This window comes from Denticeps clupeoides, chromosome 12, assembly GCF_900700375.1.
Source record: "Denticeps clupeoides chromosome 12, fDenClu1.1, whole genome shotgun sequence".
Taxonomy (NCBI): domain Eukaryota; kingdom Metazoa; phylum Chordata; class Actinopteri; order Clupeiformes; family Denticipitidae; genus Denticeps; species Denticeps clupeoides.
This window is the reverse complement of record NC_041718.1, coordinates 1,315,926-1,341,122: the sequence shown is the minus strand read 5'-3', so window position 1 is coordinate 1,341,122 and position 25,197 is coordinate 1,315,926. Positions and strand designations below refer to the sequence as shown.

At 42.0% G+C, this 25,197-nt stretch overlaps 1 protein-coding gene across 16 annotated transcripts in view; it reads left to right on the top strand.

The window, feature by feature from the left end:
* dock3 (dedicator of cytokinesis 3) overlaps positions 1 to 25,197 on the top strand; it is a 163,073-nt gene that overhangs the window by 89,966 nt on the left and 47,910 nt on the right. For all 16 annotated transcript variants that reach the window (XM_028999407.1, XM_028999403.1, XM_028999404.1 and 13 more), the window contains 10 exons: positions 458 to 542; positions 5,076 to 5,117; positions 5,663 to 5,817; positions 12,816 to 12,897; positions 19,212 to 19,272; positions 19,447 to 19,594; positions 20,889 to 20,977; positions 22,070 to 22,195; positions 23,473 to 23,597; positions 23,709 to 23,871. In XM_028999407.1, the coding sequence (XP_028855240.1) occupies positions 458 to 542; positions 5,076 to 5,117; positions 5,663 to 5,817; positions 12,816 to 12,897; positions 19,212 to 19,272; positions 19,447 to 19,594; positions 20,889 to 20,977; positions 22,070 to 22,195; positions 23,473 to 23,597; positions 23,709 to 23,871 (1,076 nt within the window). The remainder of the gene's footprint in view (positions 1 to 457; positions 543 to 5,075; positions 5,118 to 5,662; positions 5,818 to 12,815; positions 12,898 to 19,211; positions 19,273 to 19,446; positions 19,595 to 20,888; positions 20,978 to 22,069; positions 22,196 to 23,472; positions 23,598 to 23,708; positions 23,872 to 25,197) is intronic.

Here is a 25,197-nt window from a genome sequence, read left to right as displayed (position 1 = left end):
AGGCCCTCCTACAGACACGAAACACAGGTACAAATGACAAAAATGACAGAATAAGGACAGGACACATTTTTACCACAAAATGATCAGGGGAGCACAAGACAGAGCAAACATGAAACTTTGGTGAGGAATTCATGGGGCTGGAGCATCGTGAAAATATCCAGGACAATGGATTTATTTAGACCGCGAAAAGAAATTACAGCATCCTACACATAGTTGAAACCAAATCGCTGGATAGATGTAGGAGTTGTTATTTCATTGTTGGCGACTCCTTTGGAGCTGGTTTTGTTTGTTTTTCAGGTGATTGTCATTGTGATTTTTTTTTTGTTGTTTTATGTGTGTGTGTGTGTGTGTGTGTGTGTGTGTGTGTAAATGACCAGCATTGGGTGCACACTGGGGTAATACTGAGGATTTATCTGATTTGTTCCTTTTTGCCCTGTTTCTTCCTTTTTCACCTCAGACACCTTGGCTTGGATCTGGTTCCTAGGAAAAACTTTGCGATGGTGGACTCTGATCAGATCAGTGTATCAGACCTGTACAAAATGGTAAGTAAGCTTTGAGCTGTGTGTGTGTGTTTATTATTATTATGTTTTTTCTATTGCCGCTTTTTGATTGTAATGGTGATTGGAGAGTGGCACCTAGACAGTACACAGTCTAGTTTTATCAAAGGGTATAAATGAAGTGTGTGATCATGTTCGTTTGTCTATGAGGTAAATAGACTTTTTTGCAGATATGGTGCATATTCATTTTAAGACTTAACAAAGCATCCAATGGTACATTAATCCAAGAGAAAGATGTCCAAAAAATGATGATGAAGCCTACATTGTTATCCATACAAAAGCCAAAGGGTATAAAATTTTTAGGGTGCACAGTGACTACACACACACACTCCCATATATGTAAATTCTATAGAGATGAGAGCGAGAGTGGTGTAATTGACATTTTGGCTGAAATGGAGAACCTTTGTGAGAAGATCCCTTTATGCAAGAATGTGTTTTATTATTTTTTTATTTTGCAGTGCCTAATAATACATCACTGTTATGATAAAATGTTTATTACATGCCCATTTATTTTGCCGTAAAATAAAATGTGACCCAAGCAAACAACAAAAAGTTTGGAAAAATTCTTAGTCATCGTGTGCTGTACCTCACATCTGGGATTCATTTTACTGAGGTCTGAATATAGATGTCAGAATATAATGAATATTCTGACATTTATTTATGTTGCATATTTATTGCTCAAGACCTTCAGAAAGCTGTTAACAAGCATGTATATAAACACACACACACACACACACCACTTGAGTTATTTTTTACGGCCTTTTCTATGGCAGGCAGTGTGATGTCATTACCAGGCTACAGGCAGAGCATTTATATGCAAATGAGAGGTGCATAACTGTTGGCAGCTGGGCTGGGCTGGGCTGGTATGGACAAAGATTTCATCCCATTGCAGAAGGACATGTGTAGCCCACTCAGCCCTGCAGAAAGGCGATCATTCTCATACTTTAATCAGAGAATTCCGTCATTTCATTTAATTATTTATCCTTTCTCAATGCTTTACACAAATACATAATCAGTGCATACAAAATAATCAAATACATACATAATCAGTATGTGCTTATGCTTAATTTACTGAAATATATATTTTGTTTCCTTGAGCTTCCCAAAAATGTGTGTGTGTGTGTGGTCTTCAGATTGTCAATTTAAAAAAGCCTGCTTTTTTTTAGGAAGAAGCTTCTAAAGAAATCAATAGAGGGATGTCATAACCATTATTTAAAATCGTCAGAATTAAAACTCAAAAAAGAAATACTTAAACAAAGATTTTATATTTGTTTGTGACTGGAACTTGTTACCACCAGATTTTTTCCAGGAAGAAAATGTTGAATATTTTTATGGAATAATACAGGTATAACAATAATAGTCGGGCTTCACAGCTGTGGTCCATGTCTATCTTAACAGCATTCCCATTGATAATTTGAAGCAATGCTGCTCATCAGCTGTAGCATATCACTGTCTCATTCACATAAAGAAACATTGGACACAAGCAGTATTCATATGCATTTAAAAACAGCATATAACCAAGTAAAACCAAGTAAAATGCTTTAGCTAATCTAACAACAACATTTATTTCTTATATAGCCCAAAATCACATACAGTATGTCTCAATGGGCTTTGACAGGCCCTACAGTTGACACCCCCCACACTTGACCCTTCTGCACACAAGGAAAAACTCCACACAAAAAAAAACTCTAGGAGAGGAAGAAAAAAGAGAGGAAGAAACCTTGGGAAGGAGTGATACAGAGAGGGACCCCCTTCCAGGGTAGAGTGAGCCTGCAAATGGTGTCAGAGCAGGGTTGGATATGATATAATGATAAGTCCTATGGTTGTAGGGTTGGAGAAGTCCAGGATGCAGTCCAGTGTCATGGTCTAGATTACATGTCCATAATGATGTTATTGGTCCATTTGAAGATCCCTGAAGCTGTAGTTGTAATGGTGGTGGTGGCTATGGTGACCCTCTGGTTTGTTTCATGTTTTGTCCTTGTAAAGCAGTTGTCAGGAACCAGGATTTATTTGCTGGTCTCTTCACTGGGGTCTGCCAGTAGTCTGGGCGCTTGATTCCGTGTCTCGGAGAAAAACAAACAGAAGCAGCGGCAGACGGTTGCACTGTACGACCAATACTGAAATATGTGGTTATAGTGGTATATTGGTGCTACAGTGGCCCGGTACCCTAACTAGGACAGCCTAACTAGGGTGAATTTAACTCTGTCTGTGTCTAACAGGGGGACTGTGTGATAAACTGGACTTTATAATTGACACTGCGTCAAAATCAAGTGAAATGAGGGTCTAGGACTTTAGCAAAAAGCCAGAGAAAACAGATAGGTTTTGAGATTGGATTTAAACACTGAGACTGTGTCTGAATCCCGGACACTGACAGGCAAGCTGTTCCACAACTGCGGAGCTCTATAGGAAAAGGATCTGCTCCCAGCTGTGACCTTCTGCACCTTTGGTACCAGTAGTGACCCCGCACCCATTGATCGAAGGGGGCGTGGCGGTTCGTAAAGAACCAAAAGTTCACTCAGGTATTGCGGGGCGAGACCATTTAGAGCTTTATAGGTTAAAAGTAGGATTTTGTAGTCAATCCTAAATTTGATGGGTAACCAGTGCAGTGATTGTAAGACTGGGTTGATGTGGTCAAATTTCCTGGTTCTAGTTAGAACTCTGGCTGCTGCATTCTGTACTAGCTGGAGTTTACTCATGCACCTACTAGAGCATCCAGACAATAATGCATTGCAGTAATCTAACCTTGATGTAATAAATGCATGGACCAACTTTTCTGCATCATGCATTGAAATGATATTTCTTATTTTCGCAATATTTCTAAGGCTACCAAAAAGTTGAATAGCTTGTATCATTCTTATTTTTAAGAGAATGACATGAGTAGGCACACACACGCGATTCTAGACCTCCCGCTAGTGTGTGCATAGAGAGCACTTTTTTGAAAGACAGACCCTGCTGTTCATTTTCCTGTTTGAAAATGTTTTTTAGGCCTTCATCCACAATGTTCTGCTGCCAGGCAGAGATTCAGGCTTCACTGTCACTGTTAAGCATGTTGGACTCATCTCAGTGTGATCCATGAACACCGCAGTCAGAAACAACACCTTTGAGGCGTGTAGGTTTTCACACAAGCTCAGAATTGTTGACTTTAGTTTTGTTCTAACGTGAGAACAGTTACCCAATATCCCTGGAAGCATCACAGTCGTGGGAGGCAGGATGGCTCATCAACAAAACAATGGCGAAAAGAACAGATCAAGCCTCTCTACACACATCCAGCTATCTTTCCACCTTTCTCACTTATATAGTATATACAGAACATTTTGAATTACGCCATCCAGTTATCTGATAGTCCACGCAACCCAAAACCTCCACCAATAAAACTAAGAAGAAGAAGAAATGTCCTACATGAATTACTTTTCCATCTCTATTCTTGTCTCCAGTCTGCATGAAGCCATTCGATAGAGCTGATGCCCCTGAGACATGTGTCCTTATGATGGGGAAGAGGAAACAGAAGGAACTTGTTTGTTTTTCAAAATTAGACTCCAGATGGACTCCAAAATCCTGGATTCACTGTAAACCCCAAACAGTGTCAGAGAGTGGGCATATATCAGCGTTAACCCTTTAACTTTAGTATTTGCTATCTGCATTTTTGTCAATGCACTAAATCCATGGAATGAAGACATGGAGTGCGATCATTAAGGCTGGGCTCTGCGCATAATGGTCACATTGTTTCTGTGGTGTGAAACTGTTGTGTAAAAAAGGTGTCATCTGCATGTGTGCTGCATATTGTGCGTGTGAAATTGTCCTACTTGTAGTTGGGGAGGGGATGTGTTGTGAGATTCTCCCTATCAGCGTGTTCACAGTTAGGGGTCCACTTCAGAACAGTGATAATTTATTCCCAACATTAACAAACGAGACTGAGGAGCAGAAACATATGCTGGTGTTTGCTAGCAGCCTTCTCATGCCTACTGCTGCAGTGTGTGTGTGTGTTAACAACATGTTTAACACATTTTGCAATGGATTTAATATAAGCTCTGTTCTTGGGTGCTTCTGGTTCCTTCTAAAAACCATCTGGTGGTACTGTGACTTCACTACTTTGTTATTGTCTAATGCGTTACTATGTCTCATATAAAAATGTAATTTTTACCTGTAATAGATCCACTGATGGAGAGAAGACAACTATAAAATAATAATAAAAAGCTCATGAGTACTCACAGCTTGTTACTTTGAATTGCATCTGCTCAGTAGTGGTAGTAGCCTAGTGGGTAACACACTCACCTATGAACCAGAAGACCCAGGTTCTTACTTACATTGGGTCCCTGAGCAAGACACTTGCTCCAGGGGGGGGGACTGTCCCTGTAACTACTGATTGTAAGTCGCTCTGGATAAGGGTGTCTGATAAATGCTGTAAATGTAAATATTTATTTCCTCAGTATTCTTCTGTCCATTTGTGTGAACAGCACCTGTTCCTGCTGTATCTGTTTCTCTAACAGGCATATCTGTTCTTATCTCTGTCTTTTACAGCATCTCTCCAGCAGACACAGCGTCCAGCAGAGCACTTCACAGGTACAGTGTCTTCATTACCACCTGACAAATATCAGTCTACACACTGTCACCATGACGACAGATCACATTCATGGCCTTGTTAAGTAATTCTGTAATCTGTAGTTGTCTGAAACTTGCACTCATAGTGCTCTATTTTGGTCAAGGTGCAAGGCGCAAGGTGCAAGGCGCTAACACGTTTCACTGCACAACAACTTATTTAGATTCTCGGAATAAGCCACATGCTCAGTGGTTTCCCAATTTTGTCTTTACGCAATGCGCAAAAAGGCAGGATATGGAAGGGAAGATGGAGATTCATGTAAATTAGTTCACAAGGGGGAAAATAACCTATTCTTTGCTGTGAGCAAACTCTGTTTGGTGTCAGATCTCACTTTCACTATTTGCACGGGTGATGTATTAACTGGAGGTGGTTTAATTCATGTTGAATGAAGTTGGAAGTAGTTCTTTATTATTAGACAACAAGCCCTATTGAATTTCACACCCTAAATCTCTTAACTATAGCATGTGCAGTAGATGGCAGTTTGCTGATTGTTGGATGTTTCCATTAGGGTGACAGTGCACGCCAGCGACACACTGAAACCTGTCACGTTCCTGTGCCACACCATCTCCTGGTCAACCTCAAAAGCTTCACCTACAGCACTATTGGCGAGGACACTGACATCTTCTTTTCTCTCTATGACCTCCGAGAAGGCAAGCAGATAAGGTGAGAGCATCAAGGCCGACCCCAGATTCTCCAGACCATAAATAATATTGTCAGAATTAGGAAGAAAGCGACAAAGGTATGAAAACAATTCCATCCAAGCACACCATTCTGTTTATTGTTGCTGTACAGATGAATGAATGTATCCAATACAGTAAATGAGAGAGAATAGAAAAAAATACACCAACTAGAAGCCAAAATTCCAGAGGAAATTTTGATGGGCCTGTCCGGGCATTTTTCGTAGGAGCGCGGGCATAACCTCCTGAGCTGGTCTCAGCTGTGAAATCAGGCGGTGTTATGAAAGTATCCGATAGAGCAGGCAGTGACATGAAGTTTGTTGACGTTTAGAACATGTTAAAAAAATAGCATGTTAGCATGTTAATGCTAGCATGCTAACATCAAAAATGCTAACAGGGCGTGGCCAAGGTGCTTCACATTAAATTTGGTGTTGTTTGGAGCATGTTTAAAAATTAGCATGTTAACATGCTAATGCTAGCATGCTAACATCAAAAACGCTAACAGGGTGTGGCCAAGATGCGTCACTGTAAATTTGGTCACGTTTGGAGCATGTTAAAAAAATTAGCATGTTAGCATGTTAATGCTAGCATGCTAACATAAAAAATGCTAACAGGGCGTGGCCAAGGTGCTTCACATTAAATTTGGTGTTGTTTGGAGCATGTTTAAAAATTAGCATGTTAACATGCTAATGCTAGCATGCTAACATCAAAAACGCTAACAGGGCGTGGCCAAGATGCGTCATGTTAAATTTGGTGACGTTTGGACAATGTTGAAAAAATTAGCATGTTAGCTCAAGGCATAGCATGTTAATGGCCGTAGGACAGGGCGTCCCTAATAAAGTTGCTGTAGGACAGGGCGTCCCTACTAAAGTGACTGATGGACCGGGCGTCCCTACTAAAGTAGTTGAAGGACCGGGCGTCCCTAATGAAGTGGTTGTTGGACAGGGCGTCCCTAATAAAGTTGCTGTAGGACAGGGCGTCCCTAATAAAGTTGCTGTAGGACAGGGCGTCCCTACTAAAGTGACTGATGGACCGGGCGTCCCTCCTAAAGTGATTGAAGGACCGGACGTCCCTAATAAAATGGTTGTTGGACAGGGCGTCCCTAATAAAGTGGCTGTAGGACAGGGCATCCCTAATAAAGTGGCTGAAGGACAGGGCGTCCCTTATGAAATGGCCTAAGGACAGGGCGTCCCTAATGAAGTGACCGAAGGACCGGGTGTCCCTAATGAAGTGCCTGAAGGACAGGGCGTCCCTAATGAAGTGCCCGAAGGACAGGGCGGTCTTAATAATGTGTTTGATTGGCATCCTAATGAAGCTGCTGGTTTGAGATTCCATTGAATTACAGTGCTGGCGCTGCTGCTGTATCAGTACCCCTTGTAGGACCCCCTTTGCTGGCAATGACACTGTAGCAGTACCACTTAAAAGGGGCCCCATTTTACCAATGCTACCAATGCTAAAATTAGCATTCAATGCATTCTAATGGAAAAATGACCCTGTTTGAGCGTTAATAGCTCGGCCACGCCCAGTCCAATCGCTTATAAAAGTAATAGCACACCTCACACAATAAAGTACTAATTTTTGATATAGAGCACGAAGTCTGAAATAATAATAATAAAAATAAATAAATAAATTAAGTTTTTTTTTTGTCATTGACACTTTTTTGTTTTTCCAAATTTGTGCATGATCCATTAATCAGACAGAGATAAACCATATGTCAAATCGTCGGCCTTGGTGAGATCTACGACACAACATCTTTTTTGTATGTCAAACCATCTGGACACAAAGTCCAAAAAAGTCCAATTTTGGACTAGGATAATAAACGCGTTCCGAAAACGTTTTTTGGGGAATTACGCGCCGACCGTAAATCCGACCGAGCCAAGCCATATGTCAAAGCGTGCGGAAGGAAAAGCCGCACTACCTGACATGAAACTCGTGTGTGTGCTGTGAAGCGTTTCATCGCAAATTTTAAGAAACCAAATTTTTTCACACTTTTAATGTTTTGGTCACGATGGCCCTCCTGTGGCCCTCCTGTAGTCCCCAAAGAAGCAATTAATCGGCCTGACCTCTCCATTTTTTTTTGCGTCTCACGGTCTTAGCGTGGCAACCACAAATGCAAGACATGGCCTTTTTTGCCTTTTCCCATATTTCCCATGTTTTCCTGACAACTGTTGGTGGTAGCAACACATCCAATATGTCAGATTGTGTGCCTCGACTCCCGTGTCTCTAGCTTTTACGGCTGGTCACAGGGAGCTGAAAACGTCTTTCTCTGCACAATAGTAAACGGTACTTTTTACACTTTGAACCCGATTTGTGGGCGGGCCATACGACCTACCAAAATAAACAATATGTCATATTGTTGTTTCTGTACGTTTCACGGTCTTTGCGTGGCAGCCTTGAATGTAAGACATGTCCTTTTTTGCTGGTCCCAGCACAATAGTAAATGGTCTGTCATGCTGACAGGCCCAAATTAAGAAAATATCAACACCTTAATGACCCATCCTGTTGTATAAAAGGCTTCAGTTGGGCAACAGAATGGAAAACCCAGTAGACCATAAATGCTGTCACGAATGAAGGATGGTACTAGGCACAAATGCATGAAATACTGATTCTTAATTATAAAGGAAGTAAAACTTGATTTCTGGAACAAAAGATAAAATATATTCTCTCAGGTGAGGTCTGTACTAAAAGGAAACAACAGAGATGATGAGCACTCAAGACAAGCAACAATGGTGGGAGGAAATGCAGATTATAATGATTAGGAAGACATGAGGATGATTATTCGATCAAGAAAATAAACAATGATTTGATGCCAGGATGTTACAAGCTGAGACAATGGCATATTTTAATTTTTAAACTCTTATCAAAGGCAATGTCTTAAACTATTATTTTATTCTTGTTTTATATTTGTATAGTGAACCTTCCTCATATTACTCTGGAGACTTACAAGCAACTGAGAATTGTTTCTGCTGTGGGCTAATATATACACAGTATCTCACTAAAGTGATTACAGCACTCACATTTTACAAGAAAAATTATATTTTTCTTTGGGACAACACTGAAGATACGTTACTTTGATACAAGTAGTCAGTGTACAGCTTGTAAATTTGCTGTCCCTTAAAAATGACTAAACACACAGATATTATTATCTAAACCACAGGAAACAAAAATTAGTGCACCCCTAAATGGGTGTACTCTTATCCTTCTCAACATTTAAAAACACCTCTTTGGGATTTTAATAGAAAATGTTGATTTTGATGCTCTGCAGCAGGCCTGTGTTGGTTGAAATTTCTGAAACCCCTGGATGCTTTTACTCTAAAACAACATTCTACATTTAATGAATTTTGACCTGTATGATGACTTTGCAATTTGTAATATGTGAATTATGGCAGTTGTAAGTTGTTTTTGAGTTAAAAAAAATGTGGAGGTACTGCAAGTGGGTACAAACATAATTGTGCACACCCTTAAATATTTTATTTATTTATTTATAGTGTATTAAATACACTAATAAATGATAAAGGATTCACATAATAAAATGTAGTTTGTACACAGTATGTAGAGGTCTGCAGCGGTGGGAAGGAAAGCAAGAGTTGTTGGCAAGCAAGAGTTAACTCAGTTCTGTCATCAAATAGCTTTGTGTTAAATGGCTGATGCTATTTGACCGTGGTTTGGCTACATTACTTTAAAGCTTGTGGAGTATTCAGGTTTGACACTAGTCTAGTGCTTGACTTATAATCAGTAGTGACTGGGTCAGTTCCTCTGGAGCAAGTTAGGGTTAAGTGTCTTGCTTAGAGCCACAATAGTTGGATTTGAACCTGGGTCTTTATGGTTTATAGTCGAGTGTGTTACCCAATAGGCTACTACCACCCTTCACAGGTCCCGTGAGATGGCGTGCTGTGTCTGCCCTATTTGCTGTCCTGCTTTTTCCCTCCTGTCTTCGAACAGGAAATAATCTCATAGAGACGGACAGATGTAAGGGCTGTGGCTGAAGGTCAGGGGAATAAACCCATTCTAGGGTAATTTTCAGACAGGATGGTATGGTGTTCAAAAGGAGCACCTCTGTTCCAGAAGCCCCTGCTGCTCAGGAGCAGGACAAGGAGGTATTCCCCACTTGTAGCTGTCCTGCTAATAAGCATTAGCCTGCTAGACTGACCTTCAGCGGCAGCCCCTACATCTGTTCGTCTGTACGTGTTTATTCCCGTGTTGGAAGACAGTAGGGAAGAAGCAGCACAGCAAGTAGGGCAGACACAACACGGCATCTCACGGGACCTGTGAAGAGCTTAATTAAAAGAGTTTGCTAATGAAGGCTCATTAGGAAAGCTTTGTTGGGATGTGGTTGATGGCTGGTTGTACGCAATGGTGACTTGCCCTGATGTGAAGCGTGCCAGACCACACTGAGACCTGCCCGAATCCAAGCTTCCTGTGATGTGCTGCCCGACAAACCAGACTGAAACCTCAGCATCTGACCAGTTTGTTACTAATTTTTATTTATTGTGTTTACCAACATTTAACATGGTTATCTACTGCATATTTGATCATTTTTAATTAAGGATTGGAAACAGTGTTAATGCAGAATTGGAACACAATGATAAAGCATGCTTTTTCATTCCCGCAGCCAACATTCACTAAAAACCTGTGTGTGTGTGGTTCTCCTCAAAGGGTGGTCGATGTGAAGTCTTCTCACTAATCTGTTTTGCTTTTGTAATGGCAAATTCTCTCTTCTTCTTTTTCATATGACAGAGTGGATGTTTGCATAGGATTATTTCCTTCATCTTCATCTTTCCCCCTCTTATTCATTGACTGTAATCTGGGTGGTCACGTATGTCAGTCTAGACCTGGCATTAGACCTGACTTGTGACCAGAACTCATTTCCCTGCAAAACAAGGCAACGTTTAGTCTGCCACAAAAGGTGACACCTATTGTGCTAACACCTATTGTGCGCAGTGAAGGTTAGTACAGTAGGTCAGTAGACACACTACCAACCGACCCAATAACTGACCCTGATTAGGATTCAGCGGTGATTTAAGTGTGTTTTGAAAAACTCAAAACCCCAAATCCACCACCAACAATTTTTTCCGGACTGTTCACATTTTTTTGGCTCTGGCCAAATTCTCAAGACGTCAAAGGATGTATAATATTGACTGTCTCATCTGCTATCTCATGTTTTTCTAAGACTGACGCCACTTAGCATTCCTTTCTTCTCGCATGAAAAGACTGTCCCACGTCTGTTGTATTCTGTCTTTAGACCACTCATCATCGTGGCAAACTGCAGCCTCCGGGAGACGAATTCCCGGAACAAAGGCCCGGCGGTATGTGAACAGGGAGGAATAGAGGGAATGACAAAGCCACGTTGATTGACCATAGTTGCAATGAGTGTCTGTCACCACTTTATCTGCACTCCCACCACCAGCCGCCGCTGCTTCTGCTTTGATGGAGCTGCATTGTCTCTTATGTCTTTGTTTTGAGCCCTCCTGGTCTTTCCTTTCGATGCTGCCACCTTGTCAGTGGTGTTCCCAGCATATACTGCCAGGTCACTGGTGTAGAGGTATTGTTCACATCCAGGACAGACAAAATTACTTCATCACTTTGATCTCCATGGTGGTGCAATGAGCACAAACCTCCCTAACCTTAACTCTGCCTTCAAATGACAGATGGGACTGTCTGCTGCTTTCTGTGTCATTCTTTATTAAACCTAAATATATTGTGTAGTTGTGCCTCATACCTAATTTCTGGCTTGTGTGAGAGAAAGGTTCAGTGTGTGCTATGACTTAAAAATATATATATTTTAATAAAGAAAAGATTTTCATTGCCCAAATCAGTATGATGGTCATTAGGTGTGGTCACTGAGTGTACAGCTGGCAAGAAATGAGGTTGGTTTTGACAGCAAATGATGCTGATGATGCAGGAAAAGCCAAGGTGGAGATATTGCACCAAGAGGACAAAATGATGGGACAAATAGAGAGAAGAAGAGAGAGGGGGGGTGGGGTTCAGACGAGAATGAAGTGATAGCTGCTGTCAGCCGGGATTCTGCTCCTGTGACAAACTTTAGACACGACAGCTGCTGAAAAACGTCTGTGGTGCTTGAGACAAGGCAATGCAAGTGAAGAGATTGTCATTGTGAAACACAGGACAGCACACAGTGCAAACAACGAAATGTGTCCTCTGCTTTTAACCATTACCCTTGGTGAGCAGTGGCACCCGGGGAGCAGTGTGTGGGGATGGTGCTTTGCTCAGTGGCACCTTGGCGGTTTTTAGTTGGTGTCATTTGACGTAAAAACTATATGACCAATTTCTAAATTGTGTTTGATTCCATTTCATTCTCCTCCTTGAGGAAAAATTTGTAGTAAGTTGGTTTAGTATGTCTTTAGCTCACTAGATTCTTATAGAGGAGTTTTTTGCCCACTGGGCTGCAACCACCCACATTAAAATTGGGTAGGGAAGGTGACCCGCAATCAGAAGGTTTGTCGGTTTGCCGCCAAGGTGTCCTGAGGTGCCACTGAGCAAAGCACTGCTCTCCGGGTGCCTTTCATGGCTGCCCACTGCTCACTAGGTGCACAATTTTATATTTTATAAATGTTATATGTTTACTTTTAATTTAATTGTATATTGTACCTTCTTTTAAGCAGGATTTCGTACAGGATTTCAGTCCCTTGGGGGCGTTCAATTATTAAACTTTAGTATGTTAAAACCGCTAAAAACAGCTTTGGAACAGCCAAGACCAGCACAAACATTTGCAGTGCCACAGTACCTCTGCCTCTTATAGTTACCTTATAGAATACCTGGTATTCCCAGGCAGTATACCATCCAAGCACTAACCAGACTCAACCCTCCTTAGCTTCAGAGATCAGTCGAGATTGGGCAGTAAGCAACTGGCATGGCCATAAGCCATAAAAACACTACATTTAAAACTTCTGACTGTGTTTTTATAATTTTTTTCTGTTTTCTAGGTGGATACTCAAATCCATTCTTGTTTTATTATCTTTGCAGTGAGAAGTTCATGGTGAGACTCAATAAGAATGGAGGCCCAAAGAATCCTGAGAAAGTGGACCGCTTGTGTGCGCTATTCACTGTAAGCCCCCATTTCATGTCCCAGTATGTAACAGCATTTCTATGTCCTGCGTCTCTTGTTTGCAGTCTGACAATGAAACAGGTCGCAAATGCATTAGGTTTTCTTCACCTTAAAAATGTCTCACCACAGGATAAAGAAACAGGCGGTGTGTCAAACTCAATTCACAGAATGAGAAACAATGAAACACTGAGGGAAGGACCTTTTATTTCACAAGGAACAAAGCAGAGACTAACAATGCAGAACATGACATAACAGAAGCAGGAAGGGGAATACCCATTATGCCTACTGGAAGTGGGAGCAAGTGCAGCGAAAAAGTCAATGAGTACCCTTTTTGTTCACAACAATGACTGTTTTTAAAAAAACGTTTACCTTACTGATCTTTTCCTAATTTTATACAAATATTTATGCAAATTACCTTGAACAAATGTCAACCAAATTGCTTGTCACAAGCAAGAAACATCAATTGGTTACCACCCTGGCTTTTGTGCACCAGTCAAGTGATCGCCAAGAAGACATACATGGTTGGTAGGTATTAAAAAGTATGAGCAACTGCATTCAGTCAATGAGTCTTCTTGGTTCCAAGGAAACCTGACCCGATGCCAAGAATCTTGAACTTGGATAGTGGTGCATAATTATTTTTGTGGTGGAAAGCATTCATAGATTAAAGGTGAGATTCACCTCCTCAATTGTGTATGCTGTCACTGTAATGCAGTCAGCCTGTGGTCATCAGCTCACACTCCTGGAACACTGGAATAGCGTGGACGAAGTATGATATATTGCTCACCACTGGATTGTAGGTCGTTACTCCAGCCGACCTGGTATCCAATGTGGCGATCACAGACCATCGGGCAAGCAACTGATGGGCTGCAGTTATGCTGTGGCTCCGTCCCTTCTCTCATGTATGCTGGTTTTGTCAATGAGCTTAAATATAACTCCAGATAGTGAAGTGGAAGAAGCTCTACCACATGCACCAGAGAAGCTCCTCTGTCAGCCATTATACTACTGAATTGAGTACTCTCATGGGACAAACCAACCAGGGTAATTTTGCACTGTGCACCTTGCAGTAGTGTGAAAAAGCCCCCTTTCTGACTTTTTTCCATGTTATAAATACTGCAACGCTGGGTCAAAGCTTCAGTCTTTTACGCCTTCTCGCGCTCAACGAAGCTTACTCCTACCTTGGCAGACGCGATATGGGAAGACTGGCTCAACTGTTAAGAGTTAAGACCTCGGCCGTCCAACTTCACCATGGACCAGGGCCCCACACCAAGGACCTGTGGGAACAGAATTTCCAGCATGGACATGCTCCACCTGCTTTGGGCTGCAACAAGCTCTCTCTGGAATCCTTAAACTTGTGCGTTCATTGCATCCGCCTTTTGCTGAAAAGTCTCCGATGCAGCTAGGCGTGGAAAGTACAAGTTCAGGATGCTGACACATGCAGCGCTCACACATTTCGTGCGCCCAGGCAACTGGTTCACATCCATCGACCTGAAAGACGCGTAGTTTCACATCTACCCCCTGCACAGAAAGTTCCTCAGATTCGTGTTTCATGCCGCAAACTACGACTATCTGATTTCTCCCGGCACTCCCTCAGCATTCGGGTGTTTGTGAAATGACCGGAGGCTGAGATAGTGCCTCTCAGGGAGATCTGGAGCTCGTGGAGCATCTGGAGATTTTAGGCTTCACTATAAACCAGGAGAAGAGTGCGCTGAGTCCCTCACAATCAGTCTTCTTCATATGGCTGACGCTGGACTGTCAGAGGGCAGAGTGCGGACTTTTCGGTCTGGCCTGTCTCTCTTCCACAGGGACTCGTCGGTACATTATCAGGTGTGCCTGCGGCTCCTGCGCATGATGGGATCAGCAATAGGAGTGGTGTCATTGGGCCGGCTGCATACGAGGGACTTTCAGCGTTGGGTCGCCTCCCTCAGACTGTACCCAGCCCACGGGCGTTAATCTTAAGCAGGAAAGTCATTACGACAGATGCTTGCCTGGTGGATCACACACGAGGGCAGGTTGGTGAATTAGTGTCTGACGGCCACATATGTGAGCTACCCATATCAATTGCCTGGAGCTCCTGGCGGTGTCTCTGGCACTGGGACATCTTCTCCCCCTTCTCAGGTGGTGTCATGTCCAATGCTCTGTTGCCACAATATTATCCTTTCTGCAAGAGGGCCTTTTTTTACGGTTAAGGTCTACCTCGCCGTCATATCGGCTGGTCATGTGGGCTTTGCTGAAATGACAGTGGGTCTGCATTTACATTTACATTTACAGTATTTACCAGACGCCCTTATCCAGAGCGACTTACAATCAGTAGTTACAGGGACAGTCCCCCTGGAGATACTTAGGGTTAAGTGTCTTGCTCAGGGACACAATGCTAGTAAGTGGGATTTGAACCTGGGTCTTCTGGTTCATAGGTGAGTATGTTACCCACTAGGCTACTACCACCCACTGCACCCACTCATCGCCCGCATAGAGGGTTGTCAGCTCTATACCCCTCCCTTATTTTAAAAGCATTTTAGAACAACACACATTAACACCACATTTCAGCAAGCAATGGGAATCACTCTGAGGCTGAGAAAACGGGCTGGTCATGGTCTGGGCTGGTGGGCTTCGTTGCTGCTGCTGAGACAAGGTGAACTTCTTGCCTCCACCCCAGGGTGAAGGGAGACCATCTCTTGGCCTCCTCTGGGAGGGCATGGGGAGTGTGAATGTGTATACAGCATTTATTTTTGTATGTCTCCATGTTAGGTGAATGTTTGAACATTGTGGATGAGGGTGGGAATGTATGCTTGTGTTTGTGGGTGCCTGCTTGTGGGTGCCTAATGCCTATTAAGATAAATTAACAGTGGTTCATCACACCTGAGTTTATATCTAGCCACACCCAGGCCTAAATCACTGATACACCCGTTCTCAATCAAGAAATCACTTTAAAAAGACACAAAGTAATGTAGACCAAAGGATCCTCAAAACTAGGCAACATATAGGGATCCAAAGAAATTGGGGAACAAATGAGAAAGAATGTAATTGAGATCTATCAGTCTCGAAAAGGTTACAGAGCCATTTGTAAAGATTTGGGACTAAAGTGAGCCATTATCCACAAATGGTGAAGCATGGAACAGTGGTGAACATTCCCATGAGTGGCCGGCCAACCAAAATTACCCTAAGAGCACAGTGACAACTTATCCAGGAGTCACAAAAGACCCCGTAAGAACATCAACAACAACAATTCAACAAAACACCTTTCTCCACGGACCGAACAATCAGGCTGTTGGATCAGATAAGATTTCAGGTCAGGTGCTCAGAGACATCTTCATTGACATTTGCTGAGCCAGGTGATCATCCCAACATGCTTGATGTCCACCATCATCATCCCTGTGCCTAAGAAATAGTCTCTATGGCATCCCTGACCCTCCTCATCATGAAGTGCAGGGAGATCTTGTGTATTGGATATCAAGAGACTTGGTCAACAGAGGACACCATTTCCAGTGCATTTCACCTGGAAAAGAATGACATCAGAATTCTGTTTATAGACTATCAGTGACCATCCAGTGCCATCCGAATAAGCACAGGAGCCCCTCAGGGCTGCATTTTTGGTTAGTTTGCATTTAACTTTGCAGACCTATAACTGCAGCTCCACACACAACCACATTATCACCCTCACTGATGACACAACTATGGTGGGATGTGAAATGTTCCCTAATCGTTTTCACCTGTGTCAATTGTATAAAGCTGCCCTGTTCTTTTCAGTTTGCCGTCAGGTCTTTAACGTTATGTTCCGTGTTCACTAATGTCAATGTCTCGGATGTCTTCCCCTGTCCTGTGATTCACCATTAAACCCCTGTTTTGTGATGTCAGGTGATAGCGTCCTTCATTCCTCGTCACACTTTGTCCTACTCTCCGTGCACCTGCCCGCATGGACGTGACAGTAGCATTCCAACAGTGCATTCCGACAGTGCTTTGCTCAATTGCACCTTGGTGGATCGGGATTCAAACCCACAACCTTCTGATTATGGGGCCGCTTCCTTAACCACTATGTGTGTGTAAATGCATAAACTAGGTAGCGGTAGCTAGTTTAAATTCAAATTTATTTGTCACATAAACAGTCATACACGGTATGATGTTCAGTGAAATGCTTTCTGCAACTGCTACAGACCACAGTATTGCAAATGTTGCAAGTAAACAATGAACCAATATGCAAATATTGCAAACATAACCAAGTATTACACTTTTACGTCTTTAACATAAAATATGTGTAACTGGTAGGGTGAAGGTGTGCAAATGAGTTACAGTTTTTTTTACAATGTTTAAAGAAAAGAGAGGAAGAGCCATAAAAGAAAGAGCAGTAAGGACCTAAAAAGCGCAGAGTAATTTTGTGCAAAGTGATTTTGTGCAAAGTGGTTTTGTGCAAAGTGATTTTGTGCAAAAGAGTCCGGAGTGATTGGAGTGCATGAGTTCTATGTACTGTTGTTGAGAGCTTGGACAGCCTGCGGGAAGAAGCTCCTCCTCATTCTCTCTGTGTTGGACTTCAGGGAGCGAAAGCGCTTCCCTGATCGCAGCAGAGAGAAGAGTCCATTGTTGGGGTGGGTGAGGTCCTTCACTATCTTCCTGGCCCTGGTGCAGCACCGTTTGCTGTAGATAGATTGAAGGTCAGGGAGCTTGGTACGGATGATTCGTTCGGCTGATCGAACCACCCTCTGTAGGGCTCGCCTGTCCTTCATGGTGCTGTTCCCGAACCAGGTTGAGATATTTACGAACCAGGCTGAGATATTAAATCAGACATGATGGGCGGGGTCAATGTGTTGTTGTGAAGTTGCATCCTGTTACTGTTTATCGTTTCTGTGTTTGTGCTTGAGTGGGGGGGTGGGGTGAGAGTGTAGAAAACTTTTTCTCCCTCCACACAAAAGCACTGTATTCAACCACTCCAACTTGATGTTACCTGGCAGAAAGAGGCATGGCACAATAGAGATTAAAAAATGAACAGTTTCTAATTTATTAACACCAGTAAATAATTATTGCAGTTACATGTGAATATTATATGTAAAAAGGTACCAATGTTACAGAGAAAACAAAAAGGAGAAGAAAGAGTAAAGAGAGAGGGAGAGAGAAGAGAAGCCATGAGAAAAATTGAGAGGATAGGGCAGACTCGAAAACCAGAAGATCCGGTTTCGATGGAAAGACAGCTGGGAAAGAAAAAGACCCCCTTCCCCACATGTGAACAGACCTTTATACCCCTGGCCTACAGGAAGTTGTCACTGGCCTACAAGAAGTTGTCACAGACCAATCAGAACCTGTTGTTTCTGATGTCACGCCCCCGGTGCCTCCCATCTGGGGAAGACAAAGAGAGTGGGCAGTCCTGACGGCCGACACCTCACACGTTTGGCTCGGGGGCCATCCGTCTGGGCAAGACAAAGAGGGTAGGCGGCCCCGACGGTCAACACCTCACACGTTTGGCTCGGGGGAGGCCGACAAAAGGCAGTTCGACAAAAGGCATGTAAAACAGAGGTGTTGAATCTTCATGCACAACAAAGGCACAGGAATGTCACATTTCTTCTTGCAAAACAAAAGCATGGTCCTGCGACGCCCCATCCTACACCACCTAGTGGTGGGATGTATTAAGACTAGCACCTCAATGGTGAGTTATTTATGTTTACGTATTTGTTTTAAAAAAAAAAAACACTGAACTTTGAATCCTGGCCTGAGTGGTGTTCTGGCCGACACTCCAGCAAGGTAGAGCGGTAACATAGCTACTACTGGTACATTCTTAGTGGTCCTCCACTATACTACTTCAACCCATCCCCGAGCCCCTCCAGTTTTGAACACCTGCATGCTCACAAGTAAGGTGACCAAAAAGGGGCCATTGTCTGTCTCACAGTAAGATGTGTGACAGTTGGTATAAAAGGTATTCTCAGTTCCAAGGAATCTTGTCCCGATACCAAGAAACCATGAGTCTTTGCATCCATACCAAACTGTCATCATATAATTTTGTTCTCTTATCAAACGTGGATATTCTGACTCTCCTTGTGAGAAGCATCCTTAGATTAAAGTGAGAGTCACCTCTTGAGTTTTGACAACAAACGTTCTGGTTTCCTGACCCTGTCCAGCAAGTCATAACATCAGCGCAGTGCCATAACAGCATCAGTACAGTGTAAAAGTGGTAACTGATTCACTGTTGCAAATGGATTTAAACATCAATTGAAATGTCTGTTGACTTCAGTTGGTGCTTGCTTTATAATTGACATTTTGTTTAGCAAATTGTAATTATACTGTACTTTACCGTAATTTTTGCATATTTTAAATGCTTTCTTGTTTTTCTATAGGATTTGAGCAATAAGGACATGAAGAGAGATCTGTATATCATTGCCCAGGTCATACGGACTGGTAAGCAGAAACACCTTTTTTTCACTGAAATAAATATTAAAAGTAACTGTTCAGAAGTAATGCAGGTACATAGCACATGCATACACATAGGAAAAACTGGAGGTACAGTACACACTTGCCAAACACTTAACACATACAGCCATGGCAGCAAAGTACCTGTCTTTTTTTCTCCAGGCCGAATGCTGCTGAATGACTCGAAGAAGGGCCCATCCCATGTACAGTACAGAAGGCCATATGGCTGTGCTGCATTGGCTATGAGTGATATCCTACAGACCATCTCTGAGCTCAAGGAGGAGAAGGACTTTGTGCTTAAAGTTTACACGTAAGTTAAACTTTTGAAACACAAACACATTTGAAACTGAAACCAGGGTTTTCAAAAAACTCTAATATTTGGCCTTTGTGCAGTATTCAGTAAGGTAATTGAAATTATGGCTCTATAAAGTCTTTAGTAACAGATGTCTGCTCAAAAGATGCAGCTGTAGGCTACTGGTGCCTCTGGTCATGATGAAATCGGGTGTTTTTTGGTTTGAGTATACAGAGAAATTCTGTGGTTAGAACGACTGCACACACTTTCTTACTTGTAGACTGGCAGAATTTTTATCTGTCTGATATACAGGCTATAACTCCTTTGCTAGCATGAACAGCAGTCCGGCATTGGTGGAGGCTAGAAAACAGTGGACAGTGTTGGCCTAGCGGTTAAGGAAGTAGCCCCGTAATCAGAAGGTTTACAATGAGGTACCACTGAGCAAAGCACCGTCCCCACACACTGCTCCCTGGGCGCCTGACATGGCTGCCCGCTGCTCACCAAGGTTGATGGGTTAAATGCAGAGGACACATTTCGTTGTGTGCACTGTGTGCTGTGCTGCAGTGTTTCACAATGACAATCACTTTCATGATTCATGATTCTGATTCTCACACTCACAAATAAACCAGAAAACCAACACTGTGTGGGGACGGTGCTTTGAACCAGCAGCCTTCCAATTACGGGTCAGTTTCCTTACCCGCTAGGCCACCACTGCCCCATTTTATTATTAATAATAATACATTGTATTTATACTGCACTTTTGCATTATCCAATGTCTTTGAGATGGCTTATGATGACTTGGAACTTATTCTCACCACCTCCTCATTTCCCCTGCTAAAAAGCCCAATAGCACGTGAGAGCATACTCTCACTCACCATCTTTAGTCTTGTTACTCAGGGTCATGGCTGTCCCTACATGGGACACTCACCCAGGGCAGGGCACTAGCTCTATGATCATTTTAGAGTTGCCTTTAGGGACCGTCTTTACCTTTATAGATTGTACCTTCCTGATTTCAGAGTTACTAGTGATTAAAATGTTCACTCAGTACTGTACATCCCAAATGTATGCATATGGTAAATTGAACAGTCAAGGTCCATCACCAAAAAAAACCCATAAGGAGCCCATAAGGAGCTGTACTGGGCCAGAATTTAAAATCCATGCAGAGTTGGAGGTCACATTTCTAGAGCTTTTAGACTGCCAACTGTGCTAGAATACTAATGGACTGCCAGAATATGCCAAGCCGACCTCACAGAAAAGCATCGCCTGCATTTTACTGTGTGTTTATATAATTCCCTTCCTCCCTCTATTACAGCTGTAACAATGAGAATGAGTGGTACCAGATCCATGAGAACATCATCCGGAAGTCCAGTACAAAGTACACAGCACCCAGCAACAACTATGGTATGTTCTTCATTGCTGACATGCTGAGTCACCTATAGAACATACACAGTCATGCTTTTGAATAAACAGTGGGGCAAAAAAAAGGATTTAGGAGCCACCAGTTGTAGAAGTTATGCAAAGGTCTGTAATTTTCATCACAGGCACACTTCAACTGTGAGAGACAGAATGTAAAAAAAATAAATTGTATGAGTTTTGTAATCATTGATCATATGATCATTGTAATGAATTTATTCGTATAATGGTGCAGAAAATAATTATTTGGTCAATTACAAAAGTTCACTTCAATACTAATACATTGTAAACTTGGTTGGCAGTGACAGACCTCAAACGTTTCCTGTAGGTCTTCACCAGGTTTGCACACCCTATAACTGGTATTTTGGCCCATTCTTCCAAGAGCTGTGATGATTTGGGGTGTTGCTGGGCACAGATTCTCTATTGGATTGAGGTCTGCAGACTGCCTAGGCCACTCCAAAACCTTGTAAAATATTTTGCCCAGGCTGTGTGTTTGGGATGATTGTCATGCTGGAAGATGCAGCCACGTTTCATCTTAAATGCTCTCACTGATGGAAGGAGGCTTCTGCCCAAAATCATGGATACAGATACATGGCACAATTCATCCTTTCCTTAAACATCCTTTCTTCTTTGCAGAAAAGCAGCCCCATGCTTTGCAGTAGGTATGGTGTTCTTGGGATGCAACTCAACTCATTCTTCCCCCTCGAAACACAATTTTTTTTGGTCTCATCTTCTCCCAATCCTCCTCTGGATCATTCAGATGATGAGACAGATCTGGACGTGCTGGTTTAAGCACGGGAACCTTTTGAGCACCACAGGATTTTAATCATTGACGACATAGGGTGGTACAAATAGCAACCTTTGTTACTGTGGTTACAGTGTGTTTCTGGGCTGTTTCCTCACCGTTCTCAAGATCATTTGTACCCTACGTGGTGAGATCTTGCATGGAGCCCCAGGTCGAGGGAGATTGACAGTGATTACATTTTCAAATACTTTTTTGCCCCATTGTATATAAAGCCGAAAGGAATGAAAAAGAAAATAATATGTGATGTATTGGTAACATTTTCACATTTTCTGCAGGGTTAATTATCTCTCTACAGCTGCTAAGGGGAGAAGTCGATCAGGTGAGGAGGGAGAACCCAGTAATATTTAGCAGGGGTGTGGCCATCACACGCAAGCTGGGCTTCCCAGATGTTATCATGCCAGGTGAGTTTTGCTCCGCCCTTCTGAACATAGTTTCCAGTGATTGCTAAATGTGTGTTATTTATACTTTTTTAAAGGCCCTTCAATCACCTTTACCACCCATCATTAACCCAATAAAGAGTCTTAATTATACAATGCATTATATTCTGCACGTAATCACAATCTCAGATGTGTGATGACATCACTTAACACCGCACCACCATGCTGCCCTTTGTTATTGATTTTATAGCAATTTTTTTAAATTAGTATTTATTACATCCTAATTTTTTATTTTTATATCTTTTAAAATTTTTACTGATAATCCTTCATTTTACTTTTCTTTTTTGTAATAGGTCAACAAATTAAACAAACTTAATTGTCTGCAATCAGGATATGAAAAGATCATTTATTTTCGGCAACTTTTTCTTTGTGTGTGTGCACAGCGCTTCTCACAGGCCCAAATTTTGTAGTGCCATAGCCGTGAACACATTCAAAAATGCACTTTGTACTGTTTGCGCCTTACATGAACTAAAACTTGCATATGCATGTGTGTTCTTTATTTCCTTTGCCATTGTGAAGATGACAAGTAAAGCGGATATGACATGACAAGAATTTTATTAACAATATCAAACTAATCTCTGTACATAGTTGTGAATCAGTATTTTACACTGTCATTGTCTTTGTGAATAATTAGTTCTAATTGACAAAGAGGGTTGAATACATGGGCCACACGGTGAGATGTGACGATAGAATGAAGAAGCAGGGCAGACCCTGCTTATAGAAAAGTCATTCATTAGTGTTTACTTTGGTTCTTTTAAAAAGATGCCTCTTCTGTGTGACGCTTCTAATCAGTGGTACAATACTCTAGTTTACATGGTGCTTTTCTTCGACCTGAATTGGCACCGTTCTACTGTGTTTGGCTGCAAATCAAGAATTCATGTAAAAATGATTTATTTAAACAAAGTTGCCATTTCATCTTTTGTTGGCCAAGAAAGTCTATTATATTTTTTGTCTTCCCTTCCCTAAAGAGTCTTAGGTACTTGTGTGTGTGTGTGTGTATGTTTAAATACTGGCTACTGTAACAGTCTTTAATTGCAGCTTATTGTACCTGGCCATCCCCGACAGTCATTTCTAATGTGGGGAATGGCATCTCTGAATTTAATATGCTTGGACTTGCTTTGTCTTCATGAAAGCATTCATGTAATAAAATCAGTATGATATGTGGAGGCTTTCTTCTGACTCAGTTTTTAATCCTGAAGGAGGTACAAATCCCGTTGTGGCCTGTGTCTGTGACTTCCCAGGTGACATTCGCAATGACCTGTACCTTACCCTTGAACGAGGAGACTTTGAGAGAGGTGGAAAGAGTGTGCAGAAGAACATTGAGGTTACGGTATATGTGCTGTATGCTGATGGAGAGATACTCAAAGTGAGTCCTTCTTCACGCTGAACATTTTATTTCAGTGATTGGATTTGCATATTTGCATATCTGCCGGATGTGCTGTGTACATGCCCTGTTTTTGTGCATCCGTGTTTTCAGGACTGCATCTGTCTGGGTACCGGTGAGCCCAACCTCAGTGAGCACCGTTCATTTGTGCTGTACCACAACAACAGCCCACGCTGGAGTGAACTCATCAAACTGCCCATCCCCATCGACCGCTTTCGGGGATCACACCTGCGCTTCGAATTCAGACATTGCTCCAGTGAGAAAAATGCACACGTACACACACACATACACCAAAGGGCCATATCTTCACGAACTCCTTATCCAAAATTAAAGCAAACAAGTACTGACTGGACAATTAGATCTCCGTCAAAGTACGTACGGAGCTTTCTTGTACAAGAATGTTATTTGGCTCTCATGCAGACAAGATACATCTATCAGCCACAGCATTAAAACCACTGACAGGTGAAGTCATTATCATTGATAGTCTTGTCTGTGGTAAACACAAACCTTCAGTTAATTTAGAGAAATCCAGGGTAAATTCTCAGTTTAAAGTTTTACTTGAGTAAAAATATATAAGTATTTGCCTTCTGATATACTTAATTAGTACTGGTTGTAATGTCCTATTATCCTTATTTTAAAAGGATTTTCACTTTAACAACTAATTTTAGGTGAAAGGGTTCTAATGTCACTTTTGACACAATGTTTGAGCACAATGTTATTCAATGAATCTCCTGCGCAGAGCGTCTTAATCACTAGGGCACCACTGCCCCATTAGATATGTTCATTATAATGTGTTAAGAAACAGGTTGGTGTGTGAATTATGAAATTAAGCAATCTAGAAAAAATTACTCAGTGAGAATGAGAAAGTTAGGTGGGTCAGCGTAACAATGGAAATATCATCCAGAGAAGCTCCTGAGTTAAATTCTATTGTGAGAGTACCTACGCTAAGCAACAGCAATTGAACTGCATCTGGCCCTTGTTTTTCGTTGTGAAAAATCAGTGCCATTACAAAAACTAGGATTCAAAGTTTCAAAAGAAAAGATAGGAAGAACAGCAGATAGACACCAGTTCGAGGGCATCTTTGGTGTCATAGAAAATCTATAAGAGAATTTGTACTACTTTGTCCTTTGGACACAGTTTGGCCATTAAAGGAATGACTTGAGGTAACTGTTTGATGCAATGGCCAAACTGCCAAGCTGTCACTTTATGTTACCAAGAAAGATAATCCTGCTATAATTGGACGAGTTTGGCTAAAGGAAATTTGGTTTGACTGGCAAGATATCAGACAGCTCCACCCACCTTCAGGCCATACTGCAGAAACAAAAGGAGGTTTTCTGGGACAAGTTAGGCAGCGTAAAAGGGATCACATTGTAGCTGCATCTGAAACCTGCTAGCAAAACAGTTTCATGAAGGTGATCTGGAGGATCTGGTCAAGACGGGAGTTCTTGGGCCTGTAAGATGTAGTGAGGGTCAGTTCTCACATTCACAGTTCTCAAAAAGGATGGTTCAATTAGAACCTGTGAAGACTTCAATGTAATAATATATCCAGTATTAGTAGCAGAGCAGCACCCTCCTCCCTTAA